Below are 15,804 nucleotides of genomic sequence, written 5' to 3' on the forward strand. Positions count from 1 at the left end.
TTCCAATGTTTTTTAAGATTATTACTATGTTTTAAGGTCTACTACTATTGCTCAATAAAGCAGCCCAGGAATTTCAGGATTATATATTTTCATTTTTTAATAAACCACACGGCAAAACAATACTTTATTTAATAAATGTATAGGAAATTACAATTTGAAAATTGCAAATACAGTACATATACATATACTATACCTTGATCTTATATGGACAAACACCAGCTTCAAAATCTTCCTAAAATCAATCGTATGCAAAATACCTGGTTTCTGAAAGGGCAAATGGAAAAGTATATACAATTTCTTAAACTGTGATATGGCTTAATAACACATAGTTTTAGAGAAGCATAAGCTTTCCAAATATACAGAATCTTCCAGGTGCAAAGGTGACATACCGGCCATTTCGATTTTTCAGAATATACTTAACTGCAATATCTAAACTGACGCCATCATAGATGTAATTTGGAAAGTCTCCGTCAATGTTTTCCAGTCTTACCAAAAACCAGAAAATGTTTGTTGGTCCTTACAATATGATCAGAAGAGTAAGATCACAGCGTAAACCCTCTGTAAGCAAGAATTCAAGGATCAGATGGCCTGAACGCACACACGCGACTCAAGGAGGAACCCCCATGACAATTCCTCCTAATTTGCGGGCTCTGACAAACATCACAAAAAATATCCCTGATTGGTGAGCTATAAGACAAATCTGACACCCTCTCCAGCAAGATTCTCGTGACAGATCTGTAGTCAAGAGTCTGCAAATCATGTTTTGGTTAGAGACATAAAACTTAAATCGGAAATCAGACTCGCCTCCCCTCAACACAGCATATAGCAAGGCGTCACTCTTCATTTGTGACCAATACCCTCCTGGCTCATGAGCTAAGCTTGGTTTAAAAAGAAACCGAGCCAAATGAACTAATCTTACATCTATTAACACATTCTGTAACTTTAAATTTACTATACGTAAGGCAGAGTCAACAGCAAAATTGCCTAAAACCTTAAGGGGCTCAAATTCTGTAAGAACACACCTTATTCATTATGGTGAACCAATTCACATAGATTCATAAAGAGAAAATAAATTTACCTAATTGTGCTTGTTTCAGTAGTGAATGACTATCTCTTCTAAAGTGATGAGAGCAGTTGTTTAAGACACAACTCAGTCTCATTAGACTCTTCACTTATGGTTGTATAGTGTAGTCTCTTTCTATCATACTTATTCTGTAAAGTTCAGTGTGCAAGAGAAATCTGGATCAGGAACAATCAGCTGTTTCAAAAAAAAAAAAAGGGCTCTTCCTCACCTAGAAACACTTTATAAGTGGAGCTTTGTTTCAGAAAGATGGTCTTCCTCACATTAAAACGAAAGGGAAGCTCATGTATCTGATCCTGCCCGTGTCTATTCTGGGAAAATTCTACTAAAAACAAACACTCTCAGTGAGGACAACTGGGTTCAAGACACAGACCCAGAACACTGAGACTTTTAAGAGCAGGAAACTTAGTTTTAGAAAATGGGAAAAAAGTACCCAAATTTGAAATGAAAGTAAAATAAGAGATCCTGTGATTTGGTGAACAATACTGACGGAGCTGCAAGCTGCAAAACTCTGGGCTCACATTACACAAGGCACAGCTTACGGGAAGTGCATATGGGAATTCTATTTGCTTCTGGTTCTATATTTCAAAGCCCTCCGATAGATGCCTTATGCAACTATATTCCTAACATTAGATTTGTAAGGCAGCATGGTCGTTAATGAAAGAGGTCTTTTCCTAAAATAAATCAAAATGCTGCCTCTGGCCAGAGTTGTGACAGCCAGGTTTATATACACAAGTAACTCTGATTATTTGCAAATGTTAATTAAAATACATCTAACTGGGGGCACCTGGGTGCATCAGTTGATTAACTGTCCAACTCTTGATTTCAGCTTAGGTCTTGATTGCAGGGTTGGGAGTTCAAGCCCTGCACTGGGCTCCACACTGTATGGAGCCTACTTAAAAAAATACATCACACCGAAAAACTGCCCAGTTTTTACATGTGATCTGTTTTCTCAGTGCAAAATTAACAATGCAAGGTATTTATCCAAAATTACTCAGCGCCTGTGACAGGACGGTGGAGAACTCTTCCTGTGAGGGCTGCCTGAGGGTGTGACGCAGGGCTGCAGCTCAGCAGGGCAGGGACAGACCCAAGGCTCTTGGCTTCTGCCGTGCAGTCCCTGGTCACATCTGCTAAATTCACATTGTCCTCTGTGGGTTTTGTCAAGTTACAAAAAGTGAAATCTATCAGCTTTCAATCTCAGCCCCGGGGAAAGCACAAGTACAAAATCTGTAGTCCTCGCTACAAAAGACAAAGCACAGAGAACTTCATGTGCACCTCACTTAAACAAAGCACACTCATTAAAATTTACAAAAGTTTTCAATGTTTCTGCATTTTACAAAAGATCCTTTTCAATCCTCAAATGAATTTCAGACTGTTTTATCAAATAACTTTTTCAAGGAACAGGTTGATAGGAAAAGTAAGATCCACCTATTTAAGATAAGGGAAAATTTGCAGGAAACAAGCTCATGGGAAACACTTGCAAATATGGGGAAAGCCATTAGCATACGATGCATGTTCTTTTCTCTTGCTAGGTACCCAAAGTCCGTAAGTGCCCAGATGTCCACTGAAATGGTTATTTATTCTTATTTGCTTTCCATATTTTAGAGAATTTTCACTTAAACAGCGTATGCACTACTCACATTTTTGAAAAATCCAAATCATTATTTTAAATGGATTCACAACAAGAAAGTTAATTTTCAATTCAATAAACTGGGTTTTGCTAGATACCATTAACCCTCATCAATCCTTTTTTGGGGGATACCATCAACTCTTAATAATCTTTTAGGTAACTTCAGGTTTTATCTTAGGTTTACTTACAGTGAGGTACTTGGTAGAAAGATGAAATCTGTTTCCTCTCCTTCTTTGATATTATAAATCATCTGCATGTTTATCTAGGCTTCTAATTCACATCTTGTCTAGTAATTGTACTCTAATTCTCTGAGGACCTCAAGAACCATATCCATTCTTGGTTAAGAAACTGTCCCTGTGAAAATGGACTTCTAAAGTGCATAAAGATAATCTCAAAACCAACAGCTGCAAAATGAAACCTGATTTTTCACAGCTACCTCTTTAACACAACTGGTACCAATTAGGTTGCATTCCATCTGGAAAGTTTCAGGTTTAGCCTCCTTACGAAACAGATTGAATGTCCATCCCTATTCCTGTGTTTCAAAAAACACAAACACAAGGTCAAAAACCCTTGACGTTTTCTTTCTTTTTTAATGTCTTCTCTCTATCTCTTTGGGCATCTCTGCTATAGTATTATTGGAAAACCTCAAAATTCTATCTTAGGGTTTCTGGAGTCCATGGAGAATCCCTGATATCATCAAACAAATTCTCTCTGGAGGAATGTGGTTAATCTACATCTGAGAGAGAGGCATTACAAACTGAACCCTACCCTCCAGGGTTTTACCCTGAAAGGGCACACACTAACTGGTACGGAGGCGGAAGCTAGGTACCAAGCACACTTTCCGTTCTGACAAGGACAGAGGATCACTGATTATATTTTGCAAGTCTCCTGCTATTCTTAAGATAATTCCATGAATAATAAAAGTGACTGCAGGAAGACTTAAATCTGACATCCCACACTCTATCCTCACTCCTATATTTTAAATTACCAGAGAGTAATTTAAGATTAACTTCTGCCATTTAGAATAGTATTGAAAATATTTCCTAAATATTCCTAATGACAGTGACAACCACAACATGTAAAGATTTGGTTCTGATTAAGATTACAGATAACCAAAATGATAACTCAGAGCTTCAAAACCCTGTAACATCTGGAAAAAGCTGTTTATAAAGTATAACTATAACAATAACATTGTGAAATAAAACATTTCTGAAACACTTAGGAATACATGCTTATTCCACTATCTTGATAATTTCTAATATTCTCTGAAATCTGTTGAGAAATAATTTCTGTAAAAACATAGCTGGGTGTCGAATTCCAGAAGCTGGTTGTCAAGATTACATAATAAAAAAATTCAGTTTTCCAGCACTAGCTTGATAAAAAATGGTCTTTAGAAAGGATTTTTAAATGCAAATACTGAATTCTTGATGCTTCCTTCAAGACACGTACTCAGTCATAATTAACGAAGTGTGGTCTTGGATTGTCTTCTCTGAGGTATCTGTAGAATCACGTCTCATTCTATAAATAGTGTTTTGGAAACATCTTCATCTGAAAATCATGGTGAAGTCTCATTTTACCTTTAGACAGAAACTAGCACTGTCAGGCTGGAGCGATTGTTTTGAAAGATGGATTCTTGATACTGACACAGCTGTCAGGACTCCATTTTCTCTTGCAGGTGTGCACATTTATTGCTCTCAGGTCTGTGACTGCAGGATAAATAAGGCAGTGGTCCCTTAGGAAATCAGGAACTGGAACTCTGGCAATGTGCACAAGTTCTGTCCACTTCTTGCCTGTAACTTTGAAGCTGAACAGCACATTTATACATGCCAAATGTGTTCAATAATACGTGCTTTGCTTTGGCCTGCACTTCCTCCCATTTAGATGAACTTCCAGGAACTGCAATGTCAAGAAAATATCGTTAGTATTCATTGTAAACAGTTCCAATGACACCGAGAAATAATATACTTAATATACAGTGAACCTATTTTTATTAGATTTTCTCTCCTCTTGAAGCTACTCTCTCAGAGAAGCACACCAGCTTCGAAAGCCAAGGTGGCTTATTATTCCAATCTCCCTAGTCCACTATCAGGTAGGGAAAGAATACTAGATGTCAATTACAAGTCTTTTCTACTTAAAAAAAAAACAACAAGCCATATACATGTATTATTTTGATAAATAAAAAGCATCAATCTATGAAATGACCTAAAGATACAGAAACAGATCCAGTTTTTCTTATGTAGAAATAAAGCATAGTAAATACACTTCATGCTTTAATCTGAAGGCAAAGATCAATTTGTAATGTCTCATCTTAAAGAGACTGAAAATTACTGCTCTGCTGTCATTACTGATCTGCAACTCACCTTTTGAAAAGTGTGAACCCTCCCTTAAAGCAAATCTTTCCAGCAGAAACATTTTCATATTTACTTAAAAGCACAAATGTTTAATTCAATTCCAAAGGTAAAGTCCACCAACCCCAGGATTTACTGTCAGCAACATACTTAGCTGGATGTGTACTATAGCAGTAGGCTTTCCCGAAGTGAGAGACCAGATGTTTAAGTCTTCCACTGAGTATACATCGTCTATTTTCAGCAAGGCTTCTTTGATATAGTCTACATTCAAATGGCTTGGTACACCTATTAGTTTAGAATATATCATAAGTAAAGTTTATTTTGGGGAAAAAGTTATACATAACTGATAGAATTTTTTTTCTCCAAAGAAATCAAATGGCTTTACCAAATTCAGTTTAAATGAATACTTTAAAATATACTAATACTTTAAGATAAGGGGTACCTGGGCGGCTCAGCTGGCTAAGCAGCCAACTCGTGGCTTTTGGCTCAGCTTATGACCCCATGCAGGACAGAGCCCCGGCATGGGCTGGGTGCTCTCGCGCTCTTGCTCTCTAGCTCTCTCTGCCCCTTCCCCACCTGTGCTTGGCACACGTGTGCATGCACACTCTCTCAAAATAAATAAACTTAAAAAAAAAATCAAACTTGAATACTTCATTTAACAAATAAGCTAGGATAGTGGCACCTGGGTGGTTTAGTCAGTTAAGTGTCTGACTCTTGATTTTGGGTCAGGTCTCATGGTTCATGGGTTCGAGCCCTGCTGACAGCACGGAGCTTGCTTGGGATTCTGTGTCTCCCTCTCTCTCTGCCCCTCCCCAGCTTGCACTCTCACTCTTTCTCTCTCTTTCAAATATAAGCATTAAAAAAAAAGCTGGGATCAACATAAAAAGCAATGAAAAAGAACATTCAATGATAATGGAAGTACTGTTGAAAACTTGCATGCATATACATAATATCAGTAAGTAGGGATGTTGGACATATAACAAAGTAGCAAGGTAAATGGGAATCAAGGAATAACAGACAAGTAGACATAATTGTATTAAGGGTCAAAAGAGTTATATTTTTGTCCTAGCTCCACAGTTTATTAGCAGCATTACCTTAACTGCCCCTCTGAACCTCAATTTCCTTATTGGTAAATAGGGATAATAATGTCTACCTTACCTACCTTAGCTATATAAGGATCAAATAGGTAACAGATGGGAGAGCACATCAATTCTTATATTTTATATACACATAAAGTGGTGTTACTATAGCCTATAGTAAGCATCTGTAAAAAGACATGACTCCTATGTACCCTAGAGTGGCCCCCCTACCTCCAATCCGATTTAGGGAAATAATAAACCCACAATGGGGGATATTAGTGAGATCTTACCTTCTAGTATTATAACTATTGTGTCCCATATGATGCGAAATGTTGTAAAAGCCACAAGTAATGAAAATACATATGTACAGATGGGATCAGCAATCTTGTATTCTGGCTGAAAGGTGACAGAGCAAAATCGTATGATTAAGTATGGACTGACATAACAGACTGTAAAGCAAAGCCAGCCATACTGTCCCCCATTCTTTAGTTGCCTTCGCCAGGACTGAAGAATACCTTTACAATTTAGATACCAAGACTCTTTCCTAGATTGTTTAAATGCCTTTCCTTGTAAGACCTATTTCCAGAGGTTTAATCATTTATTCTACTGCTTTCCTCTGTGCCTTCCCTAAATCTTCCACTCAGAACCAGAGGATATCAGAGCTGGAATGAGTTTTAGCAGCCACTTATCTGATCTAGAGGGGCTCCTGGGTGGCTCAATTGGTTAAGTGTCTGACTCTTGGCCTTAGCTCAGGTCATGATCTCATGGTCATGGGACCGAGCCCTGCGTCAGGCTCTGCACTGAGCGTGGAGCCTGAGATGCTGTTCGCACGTGCTCTCTCTCTCTCTCTCTCTCTCTCTCATTGCCCCTCCCCTACTTGTGCGTGCCTGTGTGCACTCCCAAAATAATTAAACCTAATAAATAAGATTTTAGAGTTGAGGGACTTGCTCAATGTCAAAGTATTAAATGGCAGAGCCACAGCTAGAACCCAAATCTCCAGATTTCTAGTCCAGCACACATTCCAGTATATAGCAGTTCAGGGACAAGGCTTAAAATTGAGTGAAGGTGGTACTGAAGCCAGCTATAGGTAAGTTACTCTGTAAAATGATACTACTGCGTTTAGTGCTAGCGAAAGAGCTATACTGATGGCTCAATTAAGCCTACCTAACTAAATGCAAAAAGAGTAAGACTGGCTTTGGTGTCCAATGTACTGATAAAAGACAATTACCTTTAGTTTTAATATTGAAATTAAAGATATTTGAAAACAGAAACTCTAGCAATTTATTACCTTGAATCTTATGATGTATGCAGCTATTAGCACACCAACACTCTGTACCAAATCCCCCAAGGCATGTACAAACGCGGCTCTCACCGCCAGGCTATCCTGCCCATGGTTGTGTCTGCACCCAGAACCTACGGCAGGAGAATTTGAGGGCAGAGAGTGGGAATGGGCGTGGTGACCAGACTGGTTCAACAGAAACCCCATTCTGTCAAAAATAAAAGAAAACATCATTATTCTTCCTAGTAGTATTGATAAAAAATACATATTACTAATCAGACAATAATGAGACAACACGGACCTCATTCATTAATATGTATCTGAGCACCTGCTGTGTAGCAGGTATAATAACAACACTATAATAACTCTACTAGTTTCTGTTGTAGTAGAGAAGGCATAGAAGTCAACAAATCAATACATAAAATAACTGCCAGGCAATGCAACTATTTTGAAGAAAAGTAAAGCACTGTGAGGGACGGGGAGTGCCGAGGGGGTGGTGGTGGTGGTCAGTCACACAGGGCTTCTCTGAGATTCCAATCTCAGCAGAGACTCTAATCAAGTCAGGAAGCATGTGGTGGTGAAAGGGTGTTCTAGGCAGAAGGAATACCAGGGCAAAAGCCTTTAGATGAAAATGTGCTCTATGTGTTTCAAAAAAGCAAGACAGCCATTGTGGCTAGGCTGAAGTGAGCAAGAAGGCTAGGGTATGAGTTTGAGAGGTACACAGGATCTTATTAAAAAGGCAATGGTAAGGCCTTTGATTTTATTTTAGGTAGGAATGGAAGCCAGGGATTGGCAAACCATGGTCTCTAAACCATATGTGGCCCGCTACCTGGTTTTGTAAACAAAGTTTTACTGGAACACAGCCGTGCTCATGTGTTTACATGTTAAATGTGGCTGCTTTTGTTCTGTAACAGCAGAGTAGCGGCAAAAGAGACTGCATGGCTCTCAAAGCCCAAAATATTTACTATCTGGCCCTTTACAAGAAAGTATGCTGACTGCTGGTCCAAATGATTAAGTATATAACCTAAAAATTTCATAGTTTTCAGGGAAAAAAGTTTGTAGTTTAAAAATATCTTATTAATATAAAGTATTATAAAATAAAATTTTTAAAAAACCCTTTGTCCCACTTAAATTCCTCATGGTTAGTCAAACTTAAGCATAACAGAGCAAACTAATGAGGAATTTATAATTCCAAGCGTTTTATTAATATAAGAAAAATTACATATTTAAAATATATAATTCTAAAATACATAAAAATACCACTGCCCATTACTGAATGCATATATAAAAGTCTCTAAGTTCACAGTACTTAAAAATACTGATGTGAAAACAATAGAGTATATGACACCACAGTGTCCAAACCCACAGAATATATATACAACACCAAGAGTGAATGAACCCAAATGTAAACTGGGGACACTGTGTGGTGGTGTGTTCACGTCGGTTCATCACTCTGCGAAGGGATGCTGATAATGGGGAAGCTATGCATGTGTGAAGGCAGGGGATATGTGGGAAATCTCTGTGCCTTCTGCTCAACTTTTGTTGTGCACTTAAAACTAGTCTAAAAATAATGCCATTACATTAAAAAAGTAGAGCTTACATTACATTGACAGCAACTCCAACAGCTGCAGTGATGAGCATTATATCCCCATTTATTTCATATTTCATATGGATGGTTCTTTGGACAGCTTCATATAGGAGGAATCCCATAAGTATATATACCAACAGCACACTGATCATAGCTGATAAAACCTCTGGAGGGAAAAATATAAAAAAATAAATATATCTGTAGCATGGTTATTACACTTCATACAAACTGAACACTTCGCAATCTTTTATTTATATCTTTCCTCTAGAGAGACAAAAACACTATCATTTCTGTCATGTTATTTTCCTTATTTAAAATGTGTTTAGTAGTTTGTTCTAGATCCTCTGATGACTCATTCTCAGCACTCTCCACCTTTCCCTCATCTCTTTAGGGTCAAACTGTGTATATTTAACAAACCACACACATGGTAAAAAATGAAAAGCTGAAAAAAAATTACTTGTAACATACATGACCACAGACTACTTCCTAACAGAAGACCACACTTACAAATCAGTAACAAAGTGAGCAACCCATAACCAAAAATGTGTAAAGGACACAAATACTAATACACAGAAAATTAACAGAATTGACCAATTTATCAATCACAATACAAGAAGTTCAAAGAAGAATATGATTGCTTTTTGTCTTTTACTAAACTGATACAGATTAAAAAGTTTTGATAACAACCAGTTAGCAAGGATATACTGGTGGAAGTATCAAGTGGAATTATCTTTTGGAGAGCAGTTAGTAAAACGAATCAAAATTTAAAATGCATGTATTCCCTGATTCAAGGAATCTATTCAATAGAACAAACACATGATATGTTGCATACATATATCTACGTGGTTTTCCACTGTGACCTCAGGAGTATCAAAAAATATCTGGAGACATCTTAAATGTCCACCAGTGAGGAACCTACTGGATGAAGTATGGTATGTCCATATAATGGAGTATCCTAAAGCAGTTATGTTTTAAAAAACAAGGAAAAAGAAAAATAAATATCAGGCAAGTTGATAACCACAAGAAAGACAAGAAAGTGTTATATCCAGGAAGTGGGACTAGAAGCTTGGGGAACTTATTTTTCAATTTATTCTTTTCAGTAAGGTTTTAAATTTTACCACAGATAGATATTACCTTTAAACTAAAAGAAAACTATAAGACATTCAAGTATTCATGAATACAATTTGACACAGAAGTTCTTCTTGCAATGATATACATACACATTCATGCTAACTGAGATGCACATGTGCAAAATGAGCTGTTATGAAGCTGTTCATCAGGCACTGTATATATAAGAGCAAGCAACTGAAAACAATAAAAAAGTGATTAGTAGGGGCCTTGTAACATGGAATAATATGCAGCTGTTAAAAAAAGGACTCTAGCTCTATGTTCTGATAAGGAATAATCTCTAAGATACAGTGTTACATAAAAAAAACAAAGTACACAAGAGTGTGTGTGGTATGTCATTATTTGTGAAAAGAAAAAATAATATATAAATAATATCTGTACATGTAATCTCTTAATGGATATGTAAAATACTGACAAAAAAACGGTTATGAAAAGAATGGGTGGGTGGGAGACAGGGATGACTGCACTATATATGCTTTTGTATCATATAAACTTTTACCATTGAGTATACAGTAGAAAGAATTTTATATCTTTTCAAGATAACACAAATAGGGCAGTGGGAAGTACTTAAATTTTTAAATATTTAACCAACATTACAATATAAAACAACTGTTGACAATCAAAACAATAAAAGACAATATTGTAAAGAAAAATTTTCCAATCAAAACAATAAAAGCAAGACAATATTGTAAAGAAAAATTTTCCTTTAGAGAAACCAGACATTAATCTTGTCAAAGATAAAACAATCTGTGAAACTGTTATCTGAGTTAACTAATTGCTCAAAGGTTCCAGGCAGTTCAAATATACTGAACTTTGATACATTTTTATCCTGATGCATAAGTTACAGCACAGAAAAATTATCTAGCAGTTATAAGCTGTTTCCTGAACACATCTTGTTAATGTAGCCAAAACTCCAATAAAATCCTGTGCATCAGCTGAACAAATGTTGGAATAAGACAACATACAGTTCCTATTCAAAACCATGCTACGCCTACTTCTGACATACTAATCATCACACTTCAAAAGAAACAGGGGGTTAGGAAGAGAGAGACAATGTGAAATACACAAAGCTGTGGAGCGACTAGCATATCGAGTGCACACTTTCAGCAGCTTGAGGACAGGACCAGGTCCATCCTGGTCACATTTACTGTAGTACTCAACAGAGTGGTCGTTGCATAGCAAGTATCTATGGGTGGATCTGCAGAATGAAGTTAGTTAGGCTGAGCTCACAAGTTCCCCTTATGAGCAAGGGGAAATGGTGAAAGGCTATAAAATGAAGATGGGTGAGCTAAATTGGAGTAATAGGTTATTTACTATATCCCCTAAAACAAGAATTAAGTCAAATACAAGACAGAAAACATACAGAATTTAAGTTGTAACTGCTAATGGTAAAGTACACATATATATAATAAAAAGAAATAATTAAAACATCCTTAAACCGTAATTTCATGTAACTCACAGAGTAAGAGAATTTTCTCTATAAAATTCATATTTAATACCAATTCTGGTGTTCCTGGCTGGCTCAGACAGTGGAGCATGCCAACTCTTGATCTTGGGGTTGTGAGTTCAAGCCCCATGTTAGGTTTAGAGTTTACTTAAAAAAATAATACCAGGGCACCTGGGTGACTCAGTCGGTTAAGCATCCAATTCTTGATTTTGGCTCAGGTCATGGTCTCACAGTTTTGTGAATCTGAGCCCCACATCCCGCTCTACACTGACAGCTCTGAGCCTGCTTGTGATTCTCTCCTTCCTGATCCTACTCAGTCATTCACTTGCTCACTCAATAAAATAAAACCAATTCTTCTCAAACTCTCCCCCCTCCCCCACATCTTCCCCAAAAATAGAACTTCAATCATGTGTCAGGATGCCTTAATCAAATTTTTTAATATAAGATTATAAAGCAATACTTTATACTTATATAGATTCATAGCAATACAAGTTAATGACATAAAGCTGTGACTGCTTACAAAAATCTAAAACCAGTAATTAAAACTCCTTTCAGAACCTCCTATAATTAGGTTGACAATTCTTTACTTTTCTTGGGATAGTCCCAATATGTCTGTTGTCTTGGCAAAATTATTAAAAGTCCTCCACTTTACTCTTAAAAGTGTCCTGGTTTGGATGATAAATGATACAGTTACAGTAGTAGGTATGCCAGATGAAAAATACTGGATGTCTAGTTAAATTTGCATTTCAGAAAAACAACAAATAATTTTTTAGTATACGTATGTCCCATGCAATATTTCAGACATACTGAGTGTCTGCAAGAATGTATGTACGTAAACAACACATGCTAAATCTGGCAACTCTGCCTCCCAGTGATAATTTTCCTAAACACTTAAAATTACCTTACTGTGAACTTTCAGATAAGGCAAAAACATTCAAAATAAAGTAAAATGAAGGCACCAGAGTGGCTCAGTCAGCTGAGCATCCAACTCTTGATTTCGGCTCAGGTCATGATCTCACAGTTGGTGAGATTGAGCCCCATGTCCGGCTCTGCACTGATAGCATGGAGCCTGCTTGGGGTTCTCTCTCCCTCCTCCTTGCCCCTCCCCTGCTCACACTTGCACTCTTTCTCTCTCAAAATAAATAAATAAACTTAAAAAAAATAAAGTGAGGGGCACCTGGGTGGCTCAGTCAGTTAAGCATCCACTTTGGCTCAGGTCATGATCTCACAGTTTGTGAGTTTGAACCCTGCTTCAGGGTCTGGGTTGACAGCTCGGAGCCTGGAGGCTGCTTTGGATTCTGTGTGTGTGTCTCTCTCTCTCTGCCCCCCCCCCCTCAAAAATAAGTAAACATTAAAAAAAAAAAGTGAAAGTCAAACTAAAGCATGACTAGATTTTGGTAGGGAGGACTCCCATACTTAGAAGGCCCACTAGGGTTCCTGCCGCTGAACACAGTTCTCCACACCAGTTTTCACCCATGTGAGTAGCATAAAAGGGATCCCAATATTTGCCCACAGTTAAGAGTAATGGAATTCAGCTGTTTCTTAGAACTTTCCAAAATAACATATTAGGATCCTAATATCAATATCTCTTTTCCAGTAATCAGTAAGGAATGGCCTCATGTCTAGTTCCCTTGATGAAAAGCAAAGACATTCATCTGTTATTTTTCATCTAATCACCTGTCAAAATGTCTTCTAGACAGGATACCGATAAATGCAAAAAGGGAAAAAGAAAACCTGAAATAGATTTTTAGGGTTGAGATTTATAACTGAGAAGTATAAGGCACAGATGATAGTATATAGCTAAAAATCCTAATAGTAGTACTATGATCATTTCTTTTGATAAAAGCTCTTTGACTATGAACAGATGAAACTCTGGTGAAACATCATGAATGGGAGGAATTAGCGTTTAAAATTCTTTTCATAATATTTTTAACATGATGGAATGCAGATAAACATAGGCAAGATTTTTGCCCCCCAACATTTAAGAGAGAGGGAAGCTTTCCATCAACAACCACATTATGACTAGCTCCACTCCTCTCATTATTGCTCTGGGTTAGTCTCCGGTCACATAACATACAATAAAGGTTTTCAACAAAAAAGGAGTACATAACATACGGATTCTTCATCTTTGAAAGGAGACCCAGGGACTTTCACAATTGAAACCCTAGATTTCTGTGAAAGTTACTACTACAGTAGCTTTAGGTAAATCTGACTAAATGGAAATGTATCATAAATTGAAAACTCTTGAAAGATTTTTATGGAAATTCTAGAAAATCTATTATTATAGTAGTTCTAACATATTTTGCTACTTTACACACAAATAACTCTCTCCATCAGACTGAAATGTAGCACTGGAAGAGGAAGATGAATGAATATATGTTATTATAACATCACTTAGGTCTTTTAAAATATACCCTGAATTTCACATACAGAGAATAAACAATTTTGGTTTGAATGGCTAATGGTAAGAAAAAAAAATCAAATGGGAGAAAACAGCGATGATTATCAAGTACTATCAAGTTTTGATAGTACTATAAAATATGAAAAATGCATATTTTAAACATCTATAAATTGCCAAACCTAGAGGTTTTCAAGGTTCATATGAACACCACTGAGTCCTTCCTTCTCCGTCCTCTGGTATTCTCCATCACAGTACCGTATTCTTTTGCTTCATAGCATTTAATGCAATTTGTAATTATGTTGTATCTGTGTACATATTTACTGCTGGTCTCCCCAGCCTATACTACTGTTCATTCAATCAACCTATTGAGCACTGACTCAGTGAATAATTAACAATTTGCTTCAATTTGTAAACCACACTCAACCCAAGCATACTTTGCTTTCCACGAGTGCTGCCAGATGTACTGGCCTATCATTAACTGCTAAATTTTGTAATGCTATGATGCCAACAATGAATAGATTTCCTCCAAATTATATAATGTTTGTCTTCCTACTGCCTCAAAAAATTAGAGCAAACATTTAAAGACAGGTTTCAGAGATCTATAAAAATGAACAGGGAAAGAGAATGGAGACCCATTCTCTCTTATATTTCCTTTTATGCTATTTCTCTTTTCTACCTTCTTCCAATAAAAGATAGGAAGGAAACAAAAGGAAAATCAGTGGGCTGTGCTGGATTTGGCTAGAATTTCCAAACTCATATTTGAATTTCAACTTAGTCACCGACAGCCCTACTGCATTCAGGCTAAGGCATTTTTCAGTGGCCCACTGTTGCCACCAGAACACCAAGCTAAACTGCAAAGTTCATCTTTGGATCTTTTCAGCTGCTGTTCTCAGTTCTCTTCTATTTGCTGCCTTCTCACTGCACCCTCTACCCCACACCCAAGGGACCCAGCACTCTCAAACTGATATTTGGGTATCCAACATTGACCACCTCGCTCAAGGCTACCCTTCTGCCTTAGTATAAACTCCCATTTCTAGGACATACCTAGTCTTTTCCAGATGTTCAGGTGATGTGAATTAATTCTAAGATGTGATTAATTAACAGGCATTATTCTTGTCAGGGGTGGGAGGAAGCTGTTAAAATGAATCACTAACCAGAGAGAAAAGATTATGGTTTTTGCAGCATGTATGGGGGAAGAGATTTTTTAGCTGAATACTTTCTGCTCCTTTAGCATCAGGGAATAAAATAAAGAACTACACAGAATTAACTATATACCTACCTTAGGACAACTATCATCTAGCCAGGTCTGCCAAGGTCTTTGCTGAGTGGAACCACACACTGCTACAAACGACTCCTGCACTGTCACTTTGCCATTAACCTAGGCTGAAGATGCGCATTGCCAAAATGTAAATCGTGCTTTTTAAAAAAAATTTCAAATACAGACAACTCTGCTTACTATAGTCCTTTCATATTATCTCTATCTTTATCTAAGCCATGCAGCTTTTTCAGCCCAAGACGTGAAAGAAAAGCCATGAGTCAGTTATGCTCATAATCCACAGAGAAGGATAAAAGTAGAAAGCAAGCAAGGAGAAAGCTTTGTTTTCTTTAGAACAGGCCTTGTCCTTTGTCTGGGAGACAGTGCTTGCTATTCCTCCTAAGGATTTGTGGGATTTCTCCTACAGTATGTTTCATTAAGTTCTGAGGTTTTTAACTTACAGAATAAGAGGATATACCCACAGTCAAATAAGTCTAAGCACTTAAAAATAGCTCATATAACGGTTCCTAGCCAGCTCTCCCTTTTCCCACAGAACTGCCACTGTAAT

At 37.2% G+C, this 15,804-nt stretch overlaps 1 protein-coding gene across 2 annotated transcripts in view; it reads right to left on the reverse strand.

The window, feature by feature from the left end:
- Positions 1–1,916: 1,916 nt before the first annotated feature.
- The window catches only part of SLC30A4 (solute carrier family 30 member 4), a 28,683-nt gene continuing 14,795 nt past the window's right edge, over positions 1,917–15,804 (reverse strand). For both annotated transcript variants that reach the window (XM_039250071.1, XM_039250070.1), the window contains exons 4-8: positions 9,018–9,171; positions 7,427–7,625; positions 6,429–6,534; positions 5,210–5,344; positions 1,917–4,607 (exon numbers count right to left, since the gene is read on the reverse strand). In XM_039250071.1, coding sequence (XP_039106002.1) covers positions 4,453–4,607; positions 5,210–5,344; positions 6,429–6,534; positions 7,427–7,625; positions 9,018–9,171 — 749 coding nt within the window. In that variant the 3' untranslated portion in view covers positions 1,917–4,452. The remainder of the gene's footprint in view (positions 4,608–5,209; positions 5,345–6,428; positions 6,535–7,426; positions 7,626–9,017; positions 9,172–15,804) is intronic.

The sequence above is a fragment of the Hyaena hyaena genome, unplaced genomic scaffold (genome assembly GCF_003009895.1).
Source record: "Hyaena hyaena isolate Hyena2069 unplaced genomic scaffold, ASM300989v1 scaffold_361, whole genome shotgun sequence".
In the NCBI taxonomy this organism is placed as follows: domain Eukaryota; kingdom Metazoa; phylum Chordata; class Mammalia; order Carnivora; family Hyaenidae; genus Hyaena; species Hyaena hyaena.